Below are 23,948 nucleotides of genomic sequence, written 5' to 3'. Positions count from 1 at the left end.
TTCAGTGAAACATACAAACAGGCACAGTAATAACTTGATGGCAGTGGGGTCAGGTCAATGGACTGGGCTGGGTGGGGGTGGGGTGTGTGGTTAAAAAAAACCTTTGTCAGAGCTTTGGAACTGGGGTCCCTTGTCACCAAGCTGGTGCCACAGTCTCAGCCTGCAACGGAGATGCTCAACTCTGGGTGTAAGAACTTGGGAATTCCCTCACTGAGAAACCTAGTTTATTCGCCGCTGCCACCTCCAGTGGTGGGGGGCTTGCCATTGATGAAAATCCATTAATTCAGGTGGAAAGGCCAGCTGTCCAGCTTGCAGTATTGAGATCTTTTGGGTGATGCATTTCAACATGGCTGGTAAACTCCTGTTTCCCTCTAGCATCAGGATGAGGGTTATTAGGTCTACAGAGTCAGTGAACATCTCCCTGTAGGCTGACAGCATCCAACTCTGGGATAAAGCTGCTGGGAGGCTGGGTAGATGAGAGAGAGCTAGTAGCATGGCAGCATCACAGAGAAATGTGAGCAGGCACTTCAGGAAATAAGTGGCTCAGAGAAAGCAATACCCGCTCTAACCTGAATAGTATCACTCTCACCTCTGTAGCCAGGAGCTTTCCACAACCAAAAACAACCTGCCTGTAAGTCTGATGTTCCTTATCAACTCTGATGTGTCTACTCATGCTTGACATTGAAGAAGGTTGCTTCTCCGTTCTCCCTAACGTCTATATGACTTATACTCTTCTTACCCCGACTCCTCTGCACAACAGATATTTGCATGTCTGGCCTACCTCCCCATCTAGATTGTAAATCTTGGGAGGGAAGGTGCTGTTTCGGATTCTCAGAGCCTAGCACAGAGCTCAGCACATAGTAAGTGCTCAATAAATATGTGATGAATGAACAGACACTCATCTCCCTTAAATGCCCCCACACACCATGTGGCCTCTCTTACCATGAACAGCAACACTCGTGACTACATAGAGAAATTTTTTAAGCCTTACATTTACACTAATGTTTCTGTGCTTTGTTGGGGGAGCATTTTTGAACCATTCATAATTATTAATTTTTGTGCAGCAAGGGATAATTTAAGAACTTTTTTTTTTTCAGCGGCTACTGAGCTCCTGGGCTCCCATTCACCTCTTGATCTCCTCCCCTGACCACCAGTACCTGCTCAACTCTGGCCCCATTCCCCATTGGATAGGTTCACTGTGAGCTCCACAACAAGATGCATCAATGCTTCCGTGCTTTTCATTGTCATGATGTTTTACAAGGATACAATCATAGTGTAATTAAACAAAGAAAAGATTATTTTAAAAGTGCTTTTCAGTTACAGACTCTACAGCTGTGCATCTCACTAAACAAGGAGTAATAAATAATGCAAATTCGATGGGCTTTAGGCCAGGCACGGTGGCTCATGCCTGTAATCTCAGCACTTTGGGAGGCTGAGGCAGGCGGATCACTTGATGTCAGGAGTTTGAGGCCAGCCTGGCCAACATGGTGAAACTCGTCTCTACTAAAAATACAAAATATTACCTAGGCATGGCGGTGCATGCCTATAATCCCAGCTACTTATAGGCTAAGGCAGGAGAATCACTTGAACCCGGGAGGTGGAGGTTGCAGTGAGCTGAGATCACACCCCTGCACTCCAGCCCGGGTGACAGAGCAAGACTCCGCCTCAAAAACAAAAAAAAATGTGACAGGCTTTTCTGTTTGTGATCACTTGGCTTTATGCCCTTTTCATCTCCCATCCCAAATCTTTCATTAAATGTCCCCTAAGTCACATATGTGGTTAGAAGCAAAAGTCAAGGACTCACAGCTGTTTTCCAGGGTTGAGGGATCCCCGATCTATCTCCCGGTCAAACTCTGTCCGGATGTCTTCTAATGATCCATCGTCTCCAAAGGCTCCCCATTCCGTGTTGATACACATCCTCCCCTCGTCTCCTTCCACCAGATCAATGTGCCTCAGTTCCTCCATGTAGCAAGCATTGGTGCCAGTACCTGGGCAGGACAAGATCAGAAGCTATGACCACACGACGAGGAGGGTGCAGAGCCACCTGGAAAGATGGGCTGAACAAATGGATGGGCAAAGGGGATACGTTACCGATGATCAGGCCGACTTCACACTGCTGGTCGTCATAGCCACAGGTCATCATGGTGCCCACTGTGTCATTCACCACAGCTACGATGTTGGCATCATAGTCCTGGGGACAGATAATGGGGTGTCATAGTCCACTCACACATGGAAGCAGAGATCACACACCTTAACAGTGCTTGGCAGGAGTGCTCCCGTTTTCAGAACCCCTGCTTTTGTGAGTGGTGCTGGTTTCATTACAGCTGATACTCAAATTAACTAGATCACAGCATGGTGATTAAGTTATGAAAACCTTATAGTTCCCTTAATTACCTGGCTTAAGAGTCTTTGGGCAGTGAGGATTTTACTCTTGGAGCTACATTCCTCTGCAAACCTCCGCAGGAGGTCCATGTCCCGGATAGGGCGGGCTCCTCTGCCCTTGTTCTGAGTACAGCAGGCTGCATCTGTGACACCCACTCCCTGAATAGCCCAGCACTCCTGTCAGGAGGCAACCCCCTGTTCCAGGCCTGGGTCCTTCAGGCAGCACCTCCAAGAGCTGCGCTTTGCACCATCCCCATCCCCACCATTCCACACTGGGGATCCTCAACTCTCCCCTGCCTGGGTCTTCAGGCTTTGACACTACTGCTCCCCAGGAAGGGCACTGGTCTGTTTTAGAATGCAGCCCTGCTCCCCACACTCCTGCATGGCTGAGGCAGAGGGCCCAGGAGAAATTACCCCTCGCTTTTTGATGGCTTTGTTAAGCAGTTTGACCACATCCGCTCCTTCCACTCCACTTGCTTTAAATCGCTTTGTCCAGGTGATCAGGATGGCCTGCAAAGAAGAACGGATGGGGCTGGATAAGGGCTGGGAGACCTCCAGCACCCCAAGGCCCTGGGCATTGCTCCAGGTCAGGGATGAAGCAGAGGCCCATAGGGGCCAAGTGGCTCCTCCCAGATCATGCTGGGCTGGGGGAGGGGCCCAGAGGAGCCCAGACTCCTTTCTATCTCTGGATCATCCACACAATGGGCTTCTCTGGGGGCGAAGATAGAGTGGGGAGAAAACTGCTCACAATATCCAGCTCACTCCAGAAGAAAGCAAGTGGATGTGGGGACAGTAATGCCACATGGCTTGCCAATCTAACTGGATGCCAACTGCGCAGCCAGATCTATTTAAAATGGGAGCAAGAGAAATCCCTGGCCCCCTTCCCCACTTCCCAACCAGACCCTGGCTTCCACAGCCCTGGGAAAAGAAAGCCAGAGCCAAACTGGAAAGAGAAACAAAATGCTAAGATGAGTCTTGGCTGCTGAGCTTTTACGAGCCAGGTCCCATACACTTAGGGAATGATGTGGACTATACATGATTTGTGCCTCTTCACCAGCTTTGGGACTTAACCTCCATTTGTAAGTGGTGACTCCCCTATTTACACAGTATGATCCTATTTCACTTTGCATATTAGCGGAGAAACATCAAGGATAGACATCCAATGGTAAACATTCCATAATTGTATCTTACTTTTGATAGTTTTACATATTGCTTTTGTTTTCTTAAAAAAAAAAACTAAAAAGATACGAGAACAGAAAAATAATTGTTATACTTGCTGTTTTACTCTGAATAGGACAAATGACTATAAATGCAGCAAGCTTGGAAGATCCGCGGTCCAGGCCCTGCAGGCCTGCAGAGGCAGCTCAGGGATAGGATTCTGAGCACATGGGCCCTGCCCCAGCTCATGGTGGGAGCCACACAGACTGGAGCATGCACCGGGGAGGGCAGCCCTTGATGAGAACTAGTGGTTCTTTGCTCAGTAGCAACTAAGTCAGGAACTGCAAAAGCCCTGGACACTGTCTGCCTCCTCTCAACCAGCCCTCTTCCTCCAAAGCCTCAGAGAACCAGGTGTTATGGGACAAAAGTGGGGCGGACAATCTGGAGACCTGGTCCTATTTCATACTGTCTGCCCATTTCCTGCTGCGCAGTTTCCTTCACTCTTCTGAGGTTCACTCTGCTCCTCTAGAATCAGGGAGCTGATCTGGAAGTGGACAATCTTGAAGGTCTCAGCCAGCCCTAAGGGGTAATATGCACAGGCCTCTGGATGGGAAATTGAGGGTCTGTGCTCCACTGGCACCACTGCAAGTACCCTGGCCCAGCCTAAGAAGCATTTTCTGGAGGGAGTGAAGGCTGGCAGGTGGGATGCCCCCAACCTTTGGCTCCTTCTCTGTTCACATCGCCCCCTCCCGGGCATGTCTGCTCCACCCTGCAGGCTCTCGTGCCCATGAGGTCATTCCCTCCCACCTCCTGCAACACTTCTGTCCCTGGAAGGCTGTGCCTTCATGGGGAACAGGCTACACCTGCTGTTATAAGACCTACTGTACGGTAACATTTAACCTCAGCAGTGCAGGAATACAAAATAAATACACTCTGGCCATTCTCTCCCAGGGCCTAGCTCATGCCTAGCACAGGGATGGCACTCACTCAATAGCTGCAGAGAGCACACGTGAACAACGGTGAAACACAGTCCATCAAAGTCTCTTCATCCCAGGCCCACCTCTCACAGGGGAAGGGGGAGTGACTCATGTCTCAGTTCTCAAAAGCCAAGGGAAGCTCGTACTGACAATGGGCCTTGCCAAAGGGTTTGGAAGGACACGGCGGAGGCCAAACTGATCTGAACTCCTTGGAGGGGCGTTCTCAGATACCAGAATCAGAGTAAGAGTCTACATATGGCCACAGCTTCCTGAAAGCATAACAGGTCAGACAGAACATCTCAGAGGCATTTAGACATGTTGGAGGTGGGCGGAGCACTGGATAGGAGGTGGGGCCTGGGACCCTGGTCCAAGACCTGCCATTAATAAGCCCTCTGACCCTGGGGAAACCTCTGTGCTCATCTTGGTCTGCTGGGCTCTCAAGCCCCTTCCTGCTGACTCCACAAATTATACAGATGTAAGGGTTCCAGCCACAGGAAGCAGTGCCCAGGAAAGCGCGCTTACCCTAAAGGCATAAAGGGACCCAGGAGTGCTCCCTGCAAGTATGGAAGGTGCCCTGAGCCCAAATGCTACTATCTTGCAGCAAAGTAGACCAGTTATGAGCACGGAATCTTCCTGGCTAGGTGACCTTGGACAGGTTCTTACCCCCTATGAGACTCAGTTTCCTCATCTGTAAAGCGGGAATCATAAGCACTTAACTCATAGAGATGCTTGAAGATTATGTGCGCTACCGGTGAAGCATTAAAACAGAACCTGGCCGGGTGCAGCGGCTCACACCTGTAATCCCAGCACTTTGAGGGGCCGAGGCGGGCGGATCACCTAAGGTCAGGAGTTTGAGATCAGCCTGGCCAAGATGGCAAAACCCCGTATCTACCAAAAATACAAAAATTAGCCGGACATGGTGGTGGGCGCCTGTAATCCCAGCTACTACGGGGGCTAAGGCAGGAGAATCGCTTGAACCCAGGAGGTGGAGGTTGCAGTGAACCGAGATTGCACCATTGCACCCCAGCCTGGGCAACAAGAGGGGCCCTGAATAGTTAAATATCAGAATTCTTTTTTTTTTTTTTCTTGTTTTAAGACAAGGTCTCAGGCCGGGCGCAGTGGCTCACGTCTGTAATCCCAGCACTTTGGGAGGCTGAGGCGGGAGGATCAGGAGGTCAGGAGTTCAAGACCAGCCTGACCAACATGGTGAAACCCCCATCTCTATTAAAAATACCAAAATTAGCCAGGCATGGTGGTGCACGCCTGTAATCCCAGCTACTCAGGAGGCTGAGGCAGTAGAATCACTTGAACCTGGGAGGGGAGGTTGCAGTGAGCCGAGATCGTGCCATTGCACTCCAGCCTGGGCAACAGTATGAGACTGTGTCTCAAAAAAAAAAAAGACAAGGTCTCACTCTATCCCCCAGGCTGGAGTGCAGTGGCACAACCATGGCTCACAGCAGCCTCAATCTCCCAAGCTTCTCCCACATCACTGGGACTACAGGCACATGCCAACACACACAGCTAACTTTCTGTACAGATTGCCCAGGTTGGTCTTGAACTCCTGGGCTTAAGTGATCCTTCTGCTTCAGCCTCCCAAAGTGCTGGGATTACAGGCATGAACCACTGCACGCAACCCCAGAATTCGTATTATTAGAAGTTTATTCATGGGTGGTTTGTGTTTGTGGTATGTGTGTGTTTCTATCTCTCCATGTAAAAAAAGAACAAGGCTGCATGTATTTATTTTGTATTCCTGCAGTGCTGAGGTTCAGTGTTATGATATGGTAGGTCAGGGTCCATCCTTGCTGAATGAATGAATGAATGAATGAATGAATGAATGAATGAATGAAAAAACAGATGACAAACAGGAAGGTGGGTACAACAAGTCACCTCGGAGGTCACCAAGGTCATCTCTGGGGCTGGAGCCACTGACCAGTTCCACTATGGAGAGGCAGCCCTGGCACCTGAGGGACAGGGCTCTGAGCATATTTGCAGTAACCAGGGCAGTTTCCAGGTAAACATCACGCCATGCAATTCTGGCAAAGAGCTTTCCCGCCTCTCTCCACCACCATTAAACCTACTTTATTTTCCTTTGCTTGCTTAAGATTAATAAATGCTTCTGTCTACCTGGTGGCCAAAAATACCATGATTTGTCTCCAAAAATACATAAATAACTAAAGTAAGTGAAAAAGTAAACACTATATCATGATACCACACTAACTTCTGCAAATGTTTCTTTAAAAATACCAGACATGCAAACCATTCTGCCAGCAACAGAGAAAAGTTGTGGAGAAAAGGGCTTGTTAGCTTTTTCAACCCAGGGCATCTGCAGAGCCCAATAATCCCAGAACATCCTTACCTCATCTATTTTGGATTGTTGGCAAGGAAAAGAAAATGTGAATCCCACAGGTAACTTCTTGTCCTTGATCTTCCTTTTCTCCATGAAATCTCCCAGGCACTCAGCAACATGATCAAAAAGCTGAAGGAAACATGAGAGAGCAGTCAGGGGGCCCCAAAGCAGGCTTAGCATTTCACAGAAAAATATAAACCATTCCCTCCCACACACACAGAAAGGAATACATCTACCCAAAGTGCTTGTACTCATGGGACCTGGTGGCCCTGTCTGAAAAGCCATGCTGTGTGAATGTGGAGAAGAGTCACTTTTCAAAAGCTGCCTTATGGGCAAGTACAGCTCTTAGGAAACAATTCAAAGCCTTCAAACAGAACTGGCCTTTCAGTGGTCACTAATATGCAACATCTGGGCACTGAGAAAAATGGAAAAATAACAGAAAACCAGCTATGCCTTCATAACGCACAGATCATGGGTCTCCATCAGTCACCCAAGTGGAGTGGCCTTCCCCCACCCGAAGCCATGCTCTCTGAAAATTTCAGAAACTCCGAGGGCAATTCCACAGCCTCCAGCCCACTGGAGTGACTTAACAATCCAGACTATCATAATGTTACTTTTTACCAAAGTGTCTTATGCATACCCCAAAAAGTACACACATCCTAAGTGCGGAGTTCGCTGTAGCCATCCATGTAACCAGCACCCAGATGGAGAAACACAAGATGGAGAAACACCTGTAAGACGCCCCCTTCTGCCCCTGCAGTCACTACTGCTACCACCCAGTCCAAGGGCAACCACCAACTGCCCCGACGTCTGTCACCCTCAATTACATCTGCCTGTTTGTCTGGTGTGTCTAAAGGGAAATGAGACTCCATGTGCTCTTTGACATCTGTGTTCTTTCACTCGACACTATGTGGATGACAGTCATCCACGGAGTTGAGTGTCTTTGCCAACTGTTCATTCTCATTACCACACAGTATCCCTTGGTATGAATATATCACAACTTACCTACTGCATTGTAACCTAAGATTGCCTGCACTATAACATTATCTATGGCTTATTAGGTGCATACATAACTTAGGACTATCAGCTAGAAAGAGCCTGGAACACTGGTTTCTTAGCTTCTACATGAATACTGCCCATGAGTAGAGGCTCCCCACCTCTAAGGTAATCTTTTTGGATCTCTAAAATATAACCGGGGCCAGTCATGGTGGCTCCTGTCTGTAATCCCAACACTTCGGGAGGCCAAGGCAGGAAGATCACTTGAGCCCAGGAGTTTGACACCAGCCTGGGCAACAGAGTGAGACCTCCTCTCTACAAAAAGCTTAAAAATTAGCCAGGCATGGTGGCACTTGCCTGTAGTCCTAACTACTTGGGAGGCTGAGGTGAGAGGATCCCCTGAGCCCAGGAGGTCAAGGCTGCAGTGAGCCATGATCACACCACTGCACTCCAGCCTCGGCAGCAGAGTGAGACCCTGTCTCAAAATATAACCAGAACAGAAGATAATATTCTATGTGTGTTCTAACCAGAGGAGTGGTTAGTAGAACTAAGAACCTCCCTTCTTTATCTCTCTGCCTCTGGTAACCCAACCTGAGCATATATATATATATATACACACACACACACACATATATCTATACACACACACACACACACACACACACACACTTTTGGCAGCCATGCCACAGTCTAGCTAACCCCTTGTCTCTTTCGCATGACTCTCATGACACTAGACCTCCCTTACACATGGCAGTGACTCAGCCATGGAACTTTTTGGACCCCAGAAGAAGGCTGTCTTAGAAGAGCCAAACCATAGTCACATGAAGTGGCCCCAGCCCGAACTCCCAGGCAAGGTCATCTGCCCAAAGCCTTTACTTGCAGGGCCTCGTGAGGGGGCCAGAAGTCATTGCTGCTGTTCCCATCTTTCCCCAGATTCCCCCACAAGCCAGCTCTAAAGTCGGACTTTGTTGCCAGAGTAAAAGAAAACCTGGTCAATTTTAATGTAGGACCTTCTACCCCTGAGTCACTACTACTCAGGCTTCAGAGCAGCTGGCATCTTAGGCTGGGTTGACACATGACCCTCCCCAGAGAAGCCGGCTAAGCTTCCTGCGACCTACATTGCAGACTGATATAAACTCATTACTAAGTTAGTCCTCACACCCCACACCATCTGCATTCGGAGGCTCCAGACTCTCCTGCAGACTCAGGTGAGAAGGCCGGGTGGAGGGAAGGCTGCCTCTGGAAGAAGCAGGGAGGCGCCTGGGAGAACTCAGCCTGCAGAAATGGATTCCCCTGAATGGGACCTGTCACCAGTTCCTGGATCCATGCCAAACACAACTGCCCAGAGTGCTCCATTGAGAAAGAAAGGCTCTTTCTGGAATGCTGGTGATCCAGGGTGACAAGCCTGCCCAAAGAGGCAGGAAGTGACCCACCCTAGGCTAAGCTAGGTCTGCAATCAACTAGGAAAAAAAGTTACCTAACCGCTCTGAACTCAAAGCTTTAGTGTCTTAAAAAAACATTATTTTCTTTTCTTTCCTGACAACATACTCTTTATTTGAAAAATACACAGACTATGGCCAGGCGCAGTGGCTCACGTCTATAATCCAGCACTTTGGGAGGCCAAAGTGGGAGGATCACTTAAGTCCAGGAGTTTGAGATCTGCCTGGGCAGCATGGCAAGTCCCCATCTTTAAAAAAATTTTTTTAAAATAATTTAAAATAAAAATACTCAGTCACTCGTATTAAATACGGCAAACAATGGCTAATAAAAAAACTTAAACACTTATTATTCAAAATTCCCAAAACTAAGTAGGTGATATTTTAAGAAAGTTTCATTTGTGCTTCTGAATTTATTAAAGTTTAAAAGTGCTCTGGGCCGGGTGCAGTGGCTCACACCTGAACAAGCAGTTCGATATCAGCCTGACTAACATGGAGAAACCCCATCTCTACTAAAAATACAAAATTAGCCAGGTGTGGTGGTGCACGCTAATTCCAGCTACTCGGGAGGCTGAGGCAGGAGAATCGCTTGAACCTGGGAGGCGGAGGTTGCTGCAAGCTGAGATTGCGCCACTGCACTCCAGCCTGGGCAACAAGAGTGAACTGTCTCAAAAACTAAAAAAAAAAAAAAAAAGAAGAAGAAGAAGAATTTGCTATAATGTTACTACATTGTCATCATTATCATCATCATCCTCTTTTCAGGCTGCTTAAAAGGAGCAGAGGAAGAAACAGAGACAGTAGGAAATAAAGTGATTCTAGGACTGAGAAAAGGGGACAATGGGGACAGAGGCTGGGAGAGATGAAGGGGGCAGTGGTAAGAAGGTGAGGGTACTCCCTTAATTAACAAACCTTGCTCCTAAAGGTCAAGCCAAAACACACAGGGAATGTTTGCAAAACACACAAGGAATGTTTGCAGCAGAGGGTGAGTCTCAGTGGTGAATGCGGCAGGCTTAGGTAGCTAAACCCAAGGACCATGGGAAACAGAGAGTGATAGGCCAGTGTGGGTTCCAAACAGAAAATGCAGGATGCCAAACCCTGGGCTGCCAGCCACCTGCAAGGAGGAGCAACACAGCAGCCAAGTGGGCATGGTCAAGAGACCTACCAGCTGGCAGCCTTTGTGTAGGCGCCAGATGGATGGGCCGGTCTCTGCAGCCCAGTAACAGAGGAGGAGCAGGGGAGCCCTTGGGCAGGGCCATCCAGTAGTGATGCACCCAGCTTTGGTGGCCTTCTATAAAGTGGCTCACCTGCTCTAGTGACAGTGTTAACTGTGACACTCACTGTGACATAATCTGAAGGGCTCTGAACCAAAACCCCAGGGAGCAGGTTAGCCAGGATTAGCCCTTGTCTCTTGGACAAAGAAAAGGCTTGGTGGATTGCGACAGGTTCCACCCACAGTAACTTAAGAGCAAAGCAGAGTCAAGAGGAGAAGGCTCCTGGGTCTCGTCTCAAAGTCCACCCCAGAACAAAAGAGTACCCTGGAGATCTTAGTCATGAACCTTGCGGTGAGCACACCCTCCTTAAAGCAAACATTTGGCCAGCTCTGAGTACATATGCTGGACAGCAGCCACAACTCAGGAGACGAGCCAGACTTGAGGAGCCAGAACGTCTACAGGAGAGAAGAGGAGTGCACCCCTGCCCCACGATGGGCTTAGGGACCCAGAAATGACTGAAAACCTGCAGTGGGCTGCCTGAGCCCTGATCACAGGGTCCTCAGTGAGCTACAGACCCACCACTCCCCCTACCCAGACAGGAGGGAGCAAGTGAACAGGCCCTTCGTAGGCATGCCCACAGCCCCCTGGGAAGGGAGGAAGAGCAGCGAGGAAGGGCAGCCCTTCCTGGGGGCCCAGTGTGGGGAGCGCCAACAGGAATGTGAAAGGAGGAGACTGAGATTTCCCTGCTTCCTCTGCTTTCTGTGTCAAGGGCTTGAACAATGCTATTCTAAATCAGGTAACAAGAAGCCCCCAAATAGCCCAGAGCTGTGAGCCCTCAATCCTGCCCAACGAGGCCATAGTTATACCCTACAAGGCCTGGGTCACCAGTAAGTGGGTGAGGCCAATGACCAGGAAAAGAGGATGATGATGATAATGATGACAATGTAGTAACATTATAGCAAATTCTTCTTTTTTTTTTTAGTTTTTGAGACAGTTCACTCTTGTTGCCCAGGCTGGAGTGCAGTGGCGCAATCTCAGCTTGCAGCAACCTCCGCCTCCCAGGTTCAAGCGATTCTCCTGCCTCAGCCTCCCGAGTAGCTGGAATTAGCGTGCACCACCACACCTGGCTAATTTTGTATTTTTAGTAGAGATGGGCATTTTCACCCGGGGCTCTGCTAAAACTGCACTGGGGAACTGACCCCAGGATCCACAGGGAATGAGTGCATTTACCCAACAGAGCTGCGGGGCCTCCCTCCTCAAACCCAGACTCTGCAAGTCCAAGCAGCCCACTTCTACTACACCAGTTTACCCAGACAGAGGGCCTCTGTTTAAGCAGAGCCCCCACGCAGGCTGTCACATCCTCTGCCCAGGAGTCCTTTTACATATGCATCTACGACAGACTCTTTCCAGCAACCCTCTTCCAGGGGCTGGGGATGCCAGTGCTTTGAGGCCTGGTTCCTGGAGGTAACCGAGGGGATGCTGGCCCGATGGGGTGACCCGGAGGGAGCAGGGACCCACCTGGCTTCCACTGCCGTGCACGATGTTCTCTGGGGTGTCATAAACCTCGGACTCCATGTGAACATTCTGGTTTTTCTCATGATTCACTTGCACCCGGAGAATTCGAAAGGAAGACCCACCAAGATCCAGGGCAATGAAATCTCCCTTTTCTGTTTAGGGCGACAACAGGTATCACATCAGATCAAATGTTAAGGGGAAGCCACATACCATGCCCGCTTCCTGGCAGGGCATAGGCCCTGCCTGCCTCCCCCTGCCACATGCTGTTATCAGCCAGAAAGCAGCAAGCATGCAAACTTCATCCAACCACTGCCATATATGCAGAGTAGGCAAGAGAAACCCTATCCTACCAAGGAGTCCTTAGACAGAAATAGCTTCAAGCAATCCCAGTCTCTTACTTCTGACTATAGGGGAATGGAAGTACTGAATTAAGTACAATTTCCCACCCCATGTTTCTCTAGTTTCTTAACCTATTTCAAAAACAGCACTGCTATGCAGAAATAAAAAATCACACAGCATTTCAACTGAGACAAAGCCCTACATCTGAGGTCCACCCAGTGCCTTGGGTCTCTGCATGTCAGCTCTGACATCGATTACTCCAGGCCTCCACTTACTCCACAGGGTTGTGTTTTATCATTGCGGTAAAATACACATAGCATAAAATTTACCACTGCAACCATTTTCAGGTGCACAATTCAGTAGCACTAAGTACATTCACAATGTCGTGCAATCATCACCACTATTTTCAAAACTTTTTCATCACCCCAACACAAATTCTATAGCCATTAAGCAATAACTTCCATTTGCCCTCACCGTCAGTCCCCAGCAACCACGATTCTACTCTCTGTCTCTATGAACTTGCCTATTCTGCATATTTCATACAAGAAGAATCACAGTTATTTGTCCTTTTGTGACCGGCTTATTCCTCTTAGCATAATGTGTTCAAGGTTCATCCATATTTTAAGAATTTTACCCTTTTTAAAAAAATTAATAGAGACAGGGTCTTGTTCTGTCACCTGGGCTAGAGTATAGTGGTGTGATCAAAGCTTACTGCAGTCTCAAGCTCCTGGGCTCCCAAGATCCTCCCACTTCAGCCTCTCATGTAACAGGGACTACAGGCAGGTATGAGCCACCCTGCCCCCAACAGAATTTCATTCCTTTTTTCTTTTTTTTTTTTTTTGAGGCAGAGCTTCACTCTTGTTACCCAGGCTGGAGTGCAGAGGTGCAATCTCAGCTCACTGCAACCTCTGCCTCCCAGGTTCAAGTGATTCTCCTGCCTCAGCTTCCCAAGTAGCTGGGATTACAGGCATCCGCAAGCATGCCTGGCTAAATTTTTTATTTTTAGTAGAGACAGAGCTTCACTATGTTGGCCTGGCCACTCTAACTCCTGACCTCAGCTGATCTACCCATCTTGGCCTCCCAAAGTGCTGGGATTACAGGCATGAGCCACCGCACCCGGCCTCATTCCTTGTTAAGACTGAATAATATTCCATTGTATGGATCCACTACATTTTGTTTATCCTTTCATCTATCGATGGACTCTTGGGTCGTTTCCACCCAGAGGATGCTTTTAACAGAATTCCCTCTTGGTCACGTAAAAGTACCAGTGGCCAAAGTACTGGCCTGCTATGGTTACCTCCCTCGGGAGTGACATGTGCAGCACAGGGGTGGCCCTCAGGGTGAGAGAGCAAGACTGCGCACCGAGACCACCGGACAGCAAAGGCAGGTGGCCATGGGCAAAGTTCCAACCATTAAGCCACAACCAAACATTCTGGACCCTTCATCTCATTAGCTACCCTCACAATGCGCCCAGAAAAATCACTTCAGATCTGTTTCACTCGTGATGCTAAGGTGACACCCCCACTGTCCTAACATCTATCTTGCGAGGGGTGACAGCCACCCCTGCCTTCCAGAGCACATGATCCACCAAGCCCTTAATCCTATGGCAGTAAATACTAGACTGCTTTGGGGTGTCTCATTTTCCTAGGTAGGGAAAGATCTTTATTATTATATCTTACGTAACAGCATTATTGAAATTTAATTCACATACCATAAAACTCATCCATTTAAAGTATATCATTCAATGGTTTTCAGCATATTCGGATTTATGCAACCGTCTGCACAGTCCATTTTATAACATTTTCATTACTTCAAAAAGAAACCCTGTACCCTTTAACTATCACCTCCCAAGCCCCTCATCCTTCTCCATCCCTAGGCAACCACTAATCTATTTTCTGTTGTTATAGATTTACCTCTTCTGGACATTTCATATCAATGAAATCATACAGTGGCCAGGCGTGGTGGCTCATGCCTGTAATCCTAGCACTTTGGCAGGTTGAGGCGGGTGGATTGCTTGAGCTCAGGAGTGAGACCAACCTGGGCAACATGGCGAGCCCCCGTCTCTACCAAAAATACAAAGAAAGATTAGATGGGCATGATGGTGTGCGCCTATAATCCCAGCTACTCGGAGACTGAAGTAGGAGAATCGCTTGAGCCCAAGAGACAGAGGTTGCAGTGGGCTGAGATCACGCCACTGCACGCCAGCCTGGGTGACAGAGTGAGACCCTGTCTCAAAAACACAAAGAAGAAAGAAATCATACAGTATATGACCTTGTATGACCGGTTCATTTCACTCAGCAAAATGTTTTTAAGGTTCATCATGTTATACTGCATATGAGACTTTATCCCTTTTAATGGCTGACTGTTACACTCTATGGATATAATGGATATAATACATTTTATTATTCATTTATTCGAACTGACCTCGTGATCCGCCCGCCTTGGCCTCCCAAAGTGTTGGGATTACAGGCGTGAGCCACCGCACCCGGCCTCATTTGTCTTTTATGTGTTGAGCTGTAGAAGTTTTTTTTTATGTCCTAGATATAAATCCTTTATCAGACATACGACCGGCAAATATTTTCTCCCATTCTGTGGATTGTCTTTTCTTTTTTTCATGGTATCCTTTGAAGCACAAATGTTTTTATTTTTGTTGTTGTTGTGTTTGAGACAGGGTCTTGCTCTGTTGCCCAGGCTGGAGTACAATGGTGCAATCATGGCTCACTGCACCCTTGACCTCCTGGACTCAAGAAATCCTCCAACCTCAGCCTCCCAAGTAGTTGGGACTACAGGCATATGACCACATCTGCTAATTTTTTATTTTTTGTGGAGACAAGGTCTCACTGTGTTGCCAGGCTGGTCTCAAACTGGCTCAAGTGATCCTCTTGCTTGGCCTCCCAAAGTGCTGGGATTACAGGCATGAGCCACCATGCCTGGCCAAGTTTTAAATTTTGATGAAGTCCAATTTTATGTGTTTTTTCTTTTATTGTTTGCGCTTTTGGAGTTGTAGCTAAGACTCTATTGCCAAATCCAAGGTCACAAAGATTCACACCTGTATTTCGTTCTAAGAGTTTTATTAGTTTTAGCTCCTACATTTAGGTATTTGATCCACTTCAAGTTAATTTTGTACATGGTATGAGGTGTAGGTCAAACTTCATTCTTTTGCATGTGGATATCCAGTGTCCCAGCACCATTTGCTGAAAAGACTATTCTTTCCCTCATTGAATAGTCCTAGCACTCTTGTCAAAAATCAATTGACTGTAATATATGTATTTATTTATTTATTTATTTGAGATGAAGTCTCACTCTGTTACCCAGGCTGGAATGCAGTGGCTCACTGCAATCTCTACCTCCCGCGTTCAAGCGATTCTCGTGCCTCAGCCTCCCAAGTAGCTAGGATTACAGGGGTGTGCCACCACATCTGGCTAATTTTTTTGTATTTTTAGTAGAGACAGGGTTTCACCATGTTGGCCAGGCTGGTCTCGAACTCCTGACCTCAGGTGATCCACCAGCCTCGGCCTCCCAAAGCGCTAGGATTACAGGTGTGAGCCACCACACCCAGCCTGAATGCATTTATTTCTGAACTCTCTATTCTATTCCATTAGTCTACATTTCCACCTTCATGATAATACCATCATGTCTTGATTACTGTTGCTTTGCTGAAAAGTTTGAAATTGGCAGTGAAATTCCTTCAACTTTGTTCTTCTTTTCATGATTGCTTTCACTATTCTGGGTCCCTTGAGCTTTTGATTTTTAACACAAAATAAGGTTTGCTTTCTGTTTTTAACAAAGAGAGTTCTCTTTTCTAAAGCTGACTTATTTTGTATTTGATTCTACCCAGCTATAAGCCCTGACATTGCTACATTTCTGGAGCTTACAATGGTGTTTGGAATGTAGGTAAAAACTGAGCAAATACTTGTGGAATTAATGAAGGTATAAAGAAATAAATAACAAACCAAGGAATTCTCACATTGAATGTCACTGTTCCTATCTTTTTTTTTTTTTTTTTTTTTTTGAGAGGGAGTCTTGCTCTGTTGCCCAGGCTGGAGTGCAATGGCATGATCTTGGCTCACTGCAACCTCTGCCTCCCGGGTTCAAGCGATTCTCCTGTCTCAGCCTCCAGAGTATTTAGGATTATAGGTGCCCACCACCGTGCCTGGCTAATTTTTGTATTCTGTAGTAGAGATGGGGTTTTGCCATGTTAGTCAGGCTGGTCTCAAACTCCTGATCTCAGGTGATCCACCTGCCTTGGCCTCCCAAAGTGCTGGGATTACAGGCGTGAGCCACTGGGCCCGGCCTGTTCCTAACTTCTTTCTCAAGTTCCTTGAGTGAAAGACCACAGTTTGGGATTCTCTGTCCTTGGCACCCAGGACAGCTCAGCAAATGCTCGGTAGCTGCCTGGCCACAGGGACTAGTGATGCATTCATTCATTCAAGGCACCTTGAATGGTTAGGCTTTGTGTCCCCACCCAAATCTCATCTTGAGTTGTAACCCCCATAATGCCCACATATCAAGAAAGAGACCAGGTGGAGGTAACTGAATCATGGAGGTGGTTTCCCCATGCTGTTCTCGTGATAGTGAGTGGGTTTCTCATGAGATCTTACGGTTTTACAAGGAGCTCTTCCCCCTTCACTCAGCACTTCTCCTTCCTGTCACCTGTGAGGAAGATGCATTTTCTCCTTCCACCATGATTGTAAGTTTCCTGAGGCCTCCCCAACCATGCTGAACTGTGAGTCAACTAAACTTATTTCCTTTATAAATTACCCAGTCTTAGGCAGTTCTTTGTAACAGTAGGAAAACAGACTAACACAGCACCCCTGCTTGCTGTTTATTAAGCACAAAGCAGTTATGCCATCATGTGAGATACACACAGAGGAAAAACCAGAGTGTTTTTCCTTTTCTCTACTCACCACAACACAGAACACACCTGAGACCCTGGATGCATGTGGGTTTTTCCCCACACACCAAGCAAGTAATTCTACAGTGAATTCTCCAGTGAACACCAGCTCCATGCTCTCTAATTCAATTCAATTCTTTCACTAGCTACCTGGAGACAGCATCATATCCCAGAGGTTGAGGGCTCGTTCACACGAGGCTGCCCTCCCGCCCAACTTCAGACACCAGTCACAAGCACAGGTTGTGGCCTGTGCTTCTGGCTGACCACTATAAATCGGGGTTCCTACAACCCTTCTTGGGTTCCATTAGTTTGCTAGAGCAGCTCACAGACCCAGAAAAACACTCCACTTACATTTACATATTTACTATGAAGGATATTACAATGAATACAGATGAAGAACTGGATGGAAGAGATGCACAGGGAGGGGCATGGGAGAAAGGGCAGGAGCTTCCATGCCCTCTCCAGATGTGGCACCCAGAAACCTCCATGTGTTCAGCTAGACAGGGTCTCACTCTTTCACCAAGGCTGGAGTGCAGTGCAGTTGGATGATCACAGCTTACTGCAGCCTCAACCTCCAGAGCTCAAGCAATCCTCCCACCTCAACCTCCCAAGTAGCTGGAACTACCTGCATGTGCCACCACACCTGGCTAACTTTTTTGTATTTTGTGTAGTGACAGGGTTTCACCATGTTGCCCAAGCTAGTCTCAAACTCTTAGGCTCAAGCGATCCACCCGCCTGGGCCTCCCAAAATGCCGGGATTACAGGCATGAGCCATCACACCTGGCCTGTTTCAGGTTTCTGTGGAAGCACCATTACAGAGTTGTGATTGATTAAATCATCGACCATTGGTTTATTCGCTCTATTTTCAGGCTCTCTCCCTCCCTGGAGGCGGCATGGGGATTGGGGTTGACAGCAACCCTCTGATCACATGGTTGGTTTCCCTGGCAACCACCGCCATCCTGAGGCTATCCAGGGGCCCACCAAGGGACAAAAGACACTCTCCTATCACCCAGGAAATTCCAAGGGATTTAGGAGCTCTGTGTCAGGACCAGGATCAAAGATTCTCCTAGCACCTCTATCGTTCAGGAAATTGCAAGGGTTTTAGAAGCTAAATGCTAGAGACTAGGGGCAGAGACCAACATGTATACTTCTTACTATTTCACATATCGGTTGGTTGTTTTTTTTAATAACAGTTTTACTGAGATATAATTAACATAGTATACAATTTTAACCCATTTTAAAGTGAAAAATTCAGTGGTTTTCAGCATATTTACAGAGTTGTGCAACCATCACCACTAATTTTAGAAAATTTTCATCACCCCAAAAGAAATTCCACACCCATCAACAACCATTCACCATTTCCTCCCAACCTCCCTATCTCCCAGCAACCACTAATGTACTTTCTGATCTACAGATGCTCCTACTCCAGACATTTCATATAAATGAAATCATACAATATTAGGTCCTTTGTGTATGGCTTTTTTCACCCGACATAAGGTTTTCGAGGCTCATCCATGCTGTAGCCTGGATCAGTACCTCATTCCTTTTTATGAACCAATTATATTCCATTATATGTATATATCACATGAAGCCACTGGTTTTAAATTATTTGTGGTCCAAAGGAAAGAGAGAGAACAAAGGAGAATGCTGGGAAGCAAGTATCAAAGATTTGGTGGAAATTCTGACCCTGACTTTGTGGCATTGTTCAAATCAATATAGAATTTTCTTTGGGTTCCCATTGGAGTCCTAACTCCAATAGTACTTTACACCACCACTAGGTTAAAAAATTGAATTCGGCCAGGCACAGTGGATCATGCCCGTAATCCTAGCACTTTGGGAGGCTGAGGTGGATGGATCGCTTGAGGTCAGGAGTTTGAGACCAGCCTGGCCAACATGGAGAAACCTCGTCTCTACTAAAAATACACGTAGTGGCAGGCGCCTGTAATCCCAGCTACTCAGGAGGCTGAGGCAGGAGAATCGCTTGAACCCAGGAAGCGGAGGTTGTAGTGAGCCAAGATAGTGCCACTGCACTCCAGCCTGAGCAACAGAGCAAGATTTTGTCTCAAAAAAAAAAATAAATAAATTGAAAAAATTGAATTCAATATGAAGTGGCTCCTCACAGGTGAGTGAGTCACTAGAATATCAGAAACATTTTATTTGACCATCCATCAGCTAACATTCACTGAGTCTTTCTGTACCAATCACTAAGTGCTTACACGTATCCTTTTACTTTCAATCCTCGCAACCCTATGAAGTCAGTACTGTCATGACGCCCATTCTACGGATGAGCAAGTAAAGGTAAAGAGGGGTTAGATACCTTGTCCAAACACACAACCAGTAAGTGGCAGAGTCAGCATTTGAATCCGAAGCCATAATGTATAACCATGAAAACTGCCTCCTGGAGAGAACTCAGGGACAAGGATCCCCAAGGAAAGAGGGGGTGAGAGAGAGACTTCAGCACATCAGGAATGGCTACACTTCTTTTCTGGGGCTCTTCAACTTCCATGATTCCTTATAGCTTTGGGTTTTTTTGTTTTTGTTTTTGAGACGGAGTCTCACTCTTGTTGCCCAGGCTGGAGTGCAGTGGCGCGATCTCAGCTCACTGCAACCTCTGCCTCCCGGGTTCAAGTGATTCTCCTGCCTCAGCCTCCCGAGAAGCTGGGATCACAGGGGCCCACCACCACGCCCGGCTCATTTTTGTATTTTTAGTAGAGACGAGGTTTCACCACATTGGCCAGGCTGGTCTCGAACTCCTGACCTCAGGTGATCCACCCGCCTTGGCCCCCCAAAGTGGTGGGATTACAGGTGTGAACCACCGTGCCTGGCCTAGCTTTGGTTTCTTTTATTTATTTATTTATTTTTATTTATTTATTTTTTTTGAGACGGAGTCTCGTCTGTCACCCAGGCTGGAGTGCAGTGGCCGCAATCTCGGCTCACTGCAAGCTCCGCCTCCTCGGTTCACGCCATTCTCCTGCCTCGGCCTCCCAAGTAGCTGGGACTACAGGCGCCAGCCACCATGCCCGGCTAATTTTTTGGGGTTTTTTTTTTTGTTGTTGTTGTTGTTGTCTTTAGTAGAGATGGGGTTTCACCATGTTAGCCATGATAGTCTAGATCTCCTGACCTCATGATCTGCCCACCTTGGCCTCCCAAAGTGTTGGGATTACAGGCGTGAGCCACCACGCCTGGCCCGCTTTGGTTTTATTTTGCTTCATTCTTTAATGAAGACAGTGAAAACTCAAGTCTGATAAACAACTATAACCACTTGTACATAGAGGAAAAAGGGGCACAAAAGCAAATACTACACTGAGATGAAATGATCGGTACTTTTTATTTTAATATTTTACTTAATTTGCTGTTTTAATGTTGACCTAAACATTTATTTATTCCATGTTTTTATTTGTTTGCTTTTTTGAGATGGAGTCTCACACTGTTGCCCGGGCTGGAATGCAGTGGTGCAATCTTGGTTCACTGCGACCTCCACCTCCCGGGTTCAAGCAATTCTCCTGCCTCAGCCTCCCGAGTAGTTGGGTCTACAGGCGTGTGCCACCACGCCCAGCTAATTTTTGTAATTTTTTTTTTTTTTTTGAGACAGAGTCTCGCTCTGTCACCCAGGCTGGAGTGCAGTGGCCGGATCTCAGCTCACTGCAAGCTCCGCCTCCCAGGTTCCCGCCATTCTCCTGCCTCAGCCTCCCGAGTAGCTGGGACTACAGGTGCCCGCCACCTCGCCCGGCTAGTTTTTTGTATTTTTTTTTTTAGTAGAGACGGGGTTTCACCGTGTTACCCAGGATGGTCTCGATCTCTTGACCTCGTGATCCGCCCGTCTCCGCCTCCCAAAGTGCTGGGATTACAGGCTTGAGCCACCGCGCCCAGCCTAATTTTTGTAATTTTTAGTAGAGACGTGGTTTCACCATTTTGGCCAGGATGGTCTCGATCTCTTGACCTCGTGATCCGCCAACCTCGGCCTCCCAAAGTGCTGGTCCTATACTCTGTTGGGCAAAAGACACCGAGGAATGATGTCTGTTAAGGACAACAAGATAACTGATAAACTTTTCTGGATGTCTAGCATCTCTTTAGATAACTACTCTCCCGTTTTTCGCCTATGAGGTTGGAAGTAGGGCTGAATCCCCACTCTAGCTCCAGGGGTACCAATGTGTGATCCAGGCATGGGCTCCGGGGTGTCCCAAGTCACCCATCTTGTCCATCGTGATTGGTTCAGGATGGGCACATGACCCAAGTCAGCCAATCACAGCCCTCTCCAAGATCATCCCAGGTCCCACGGGGAGCAAGGCCTGCTCTTTGCACAGAGATCGCTGGCTATAAGGGGTGGGGTCAGCCTAGGGCTGCAGGGGCCGGCCCCACCCCTGTAAGAGGAGAGATGGCCTATGAAGGAAGCCAACACACGAGAAAGGAGCTGACTGAACTAGTAAGAGACAGATGAATCCCTAGATACAGAAGTCAACTCACAGTGAGACTTCCCAGTTAGAGGAAACTAGAATTCTCTTTTTTTCTTAAACAAATTTGAGTTAGATTTCTTTCAGCTACAACCAGAAGGTTTCCAAGTTCAATATTCTTTGTCAGGAAATGAATCCCCCAAATACCCACGTGCCCTCCATAACAAAAGGGCCCTATCAGTCCCTTTTACCTCGGTTGGCTCCCTGATTCAGAGCTGTCGTGTCCAGTCACCGCCTTGCAGAGGGACTGGAGCTGCAGCCTGCCATCTCCCCCACATTTTGTGTGGCTAGCTCAGGGGTGGGGGTGCGACAGCCTGCCTTGGCTTGCCCCTTTTCTCTGCCTCCTTCCCCTGTAACATCACAGAGATGCCAGCAAATCCTGAAAAACTCTGCATCCTTCCTGCGGGGGCTCAGCTTACACATTCAGTCCTGCTGGGTGGGGTCCTTGGACTGGCTCTATTGGTTGGGAAAGACTTTTCCAAGGAATTCTTACAAAGCCAGTTATTATATTATAAGACGGATGAGGATGACGATGACCCACCGTAACTCATAGTGGTTTGCAGTTTCCAAAGACTCTCATTTGATCCTGATGATAGCCTGGTGAGGCAGGCGGGGCAGGGATTACCGTGGCCATTTTACACATGAGGAAATGGAGGCTCGGAAGTTAAATGGTTTCTCCAAGGTCACACAGTTTGGGAGTGGCACACCCAGAGACTGATTCAGTGTTCTAGATTTTTATTTCCCTTTCTCTTCAGCTATAAGCTCAGCCTCTTTCTGCAGTAATAGGTGTTCTCCCAACTTCCTCTTTCAATCTTTGGTCTCAAACCTTCCTTCCTGCTACTGGGGCCTCCTACTTGTGACCTTTCCTCACATTTCCCATTTCCACTGAAGCCGAGAGAACCGCTCTAGAGAAGCGTCATTAAACAAAACATCCGAAGGGCTACTGGCAATTCTCCACTTTCTAATGACAGCCATTATTACCAGCAAATAATGGAAAACAAACACAGGACAGATGTGTCTCAAGTACCAGCCTGTGCTGGAATACAGGGCAAGCAAAAACTCTGCCTGCAGGAAATGCCTGCCTAAGTCCAGCTCAATGAATTGATTCTTTTTTTTTTTTTTTCTTTTTTTTTTGAGACGGAGTCTCTGTTGCCCAGGCTGGAGTACAGTGGCGTGATCTTGGCTCACTGCAACTCTGCCTCACAGGTTCAAGTGATTCTCGTGCCTCAGCCTCCCAGGTAGCTGGGATTACAGGCACGGGCCACCACGCCCAGCTAATTTTTGTATTTTTAATAGAGACGGGGCTTCGACATATTGGCCAGGCCGGTCTCGAACTCCTGACCTCAGGTGATCCGCCTACCTCAGCCTCCCAAAGTGCTGGGATTACAGGCATGAGCTACCATGCCCAGCCTCAATGAATTAATTCTGTACATGAGATACACAGGCATTCCTGCCCATCTACAATCCAGCTGCATGATGGGAACTCCACAACTTCATCAAAAACCTGACGAGAACATGAGACACTCAGGAGGTTTCACAGATGGAGAGAATATTTGAGATAACCCAGCAATCTTTCCATATAAGAAAACTGAGACCACCCAAATGCTGCAAGAAGAAAAGGTAAATATTTTCCTTCCGTTGACTGGAAAACAATGGTATGAATATTTAGGGTCCCAAAATAACCGTGACTACACTGTAAATGGCTCTGTTTTGCGTGAAAAAAGATAATGGCACATCCAAGCTTCCAGAAAATATTTTTTTTTTTTACTTCTCCTTTGGATAAAAACTTCTCTTTTGGGTAAAGACTGTGCTAGGAACAATGAAGCCAAAACCAAGAAATATTGATTCCTATCTAGCCTCCAAAAGCTTTCTAATTAGTGCTTACAATATCCTTAGGTATAAATGAGAAAAGGAGAAAAACAGGACACTTCGCGAATGCGGGAGGCTGGGCACAGAGGGAAAGCAATTCCCAAGAGACTGGGTAGTGAGGGAAACCAATATTTCACCCCAAAATATGGTCCCTGGTATAATAAGTATTTTGAACTAAAGGCCCTTAAAGATCAAGAGATGCTGGAAAATGCTTGTCTCCTATCTACATAAAGACCACACAGACCCTCCAAGGAGAACTTTATCCTTATCCTCCCTGTTATCTCATTATCTATTGCAGAAAAGAAGACTGAAGCATCTGACCACACCTGAATGGACGTTTTTAAAGATGTCTGTTCCTAAACCAGGCGTGGTG

At 47.3% G+C, this 23,948-nt stretch overlaps 1 protein-coding gene across 1 annotated transcript in view; it reads right to left on the bottom strand.

Annotated features, from left to right (window-relative positions):
• Nucleotides 1-23,948, bottom strand: part of HK1 (hexokinase 1) — a 71,064-nt gene that overhangs the window by 16,721 nt on the left and 30,395 nt on the right. The window contains exons 3-7 of the mRNA XM_026455324.1: nucleotides 12,026-12,174; nucleotides 6,874-6,993; nucleotides 2,797-2,892; nucleotides 2,092-2,191; nucleotides 1,805-1,988 (exon numbers count right to left, since the gene is read on the bottom strand). Of these exons, the coding sequence (XP_026311109.1) occupies nucleotides 1,805-1,988; nucleotides 2,092-2,191; nucleotides 2,797-2,892; nucleotides 6,874-6,993; nucleotides 12,026-12,174 (649 nt within the window). The remainder of the gene's footprint in view (nucleotides 1-1,804; nucleotides 1,989-2,091; nucleotides 2,192-2,796; nucleotides 2,893-6,873; nucleotides 6,994-12,025; nucleotides 12,175-23,948) is intronic.

Source organism: Piliocolobus tephrosceles, chromosome 9 (assembly GCF_002776525.5).
Source record: "Piliocolobus tephrosceles isolate RC106 chromosome 9, ASM277652v3, whole genome shotgun sequence".
Lineage (NCBI taxonomy): Eukaryota > Metazoa > Chordata > Mammalia > Primates > Cercopithecidae > Piliocolobus > Piliocolobus tephrosceles.
Note: the sequence above shows the minus strand (reverse complement) of the source record. Positions and strands in the feature narration are given on the sequence as shown.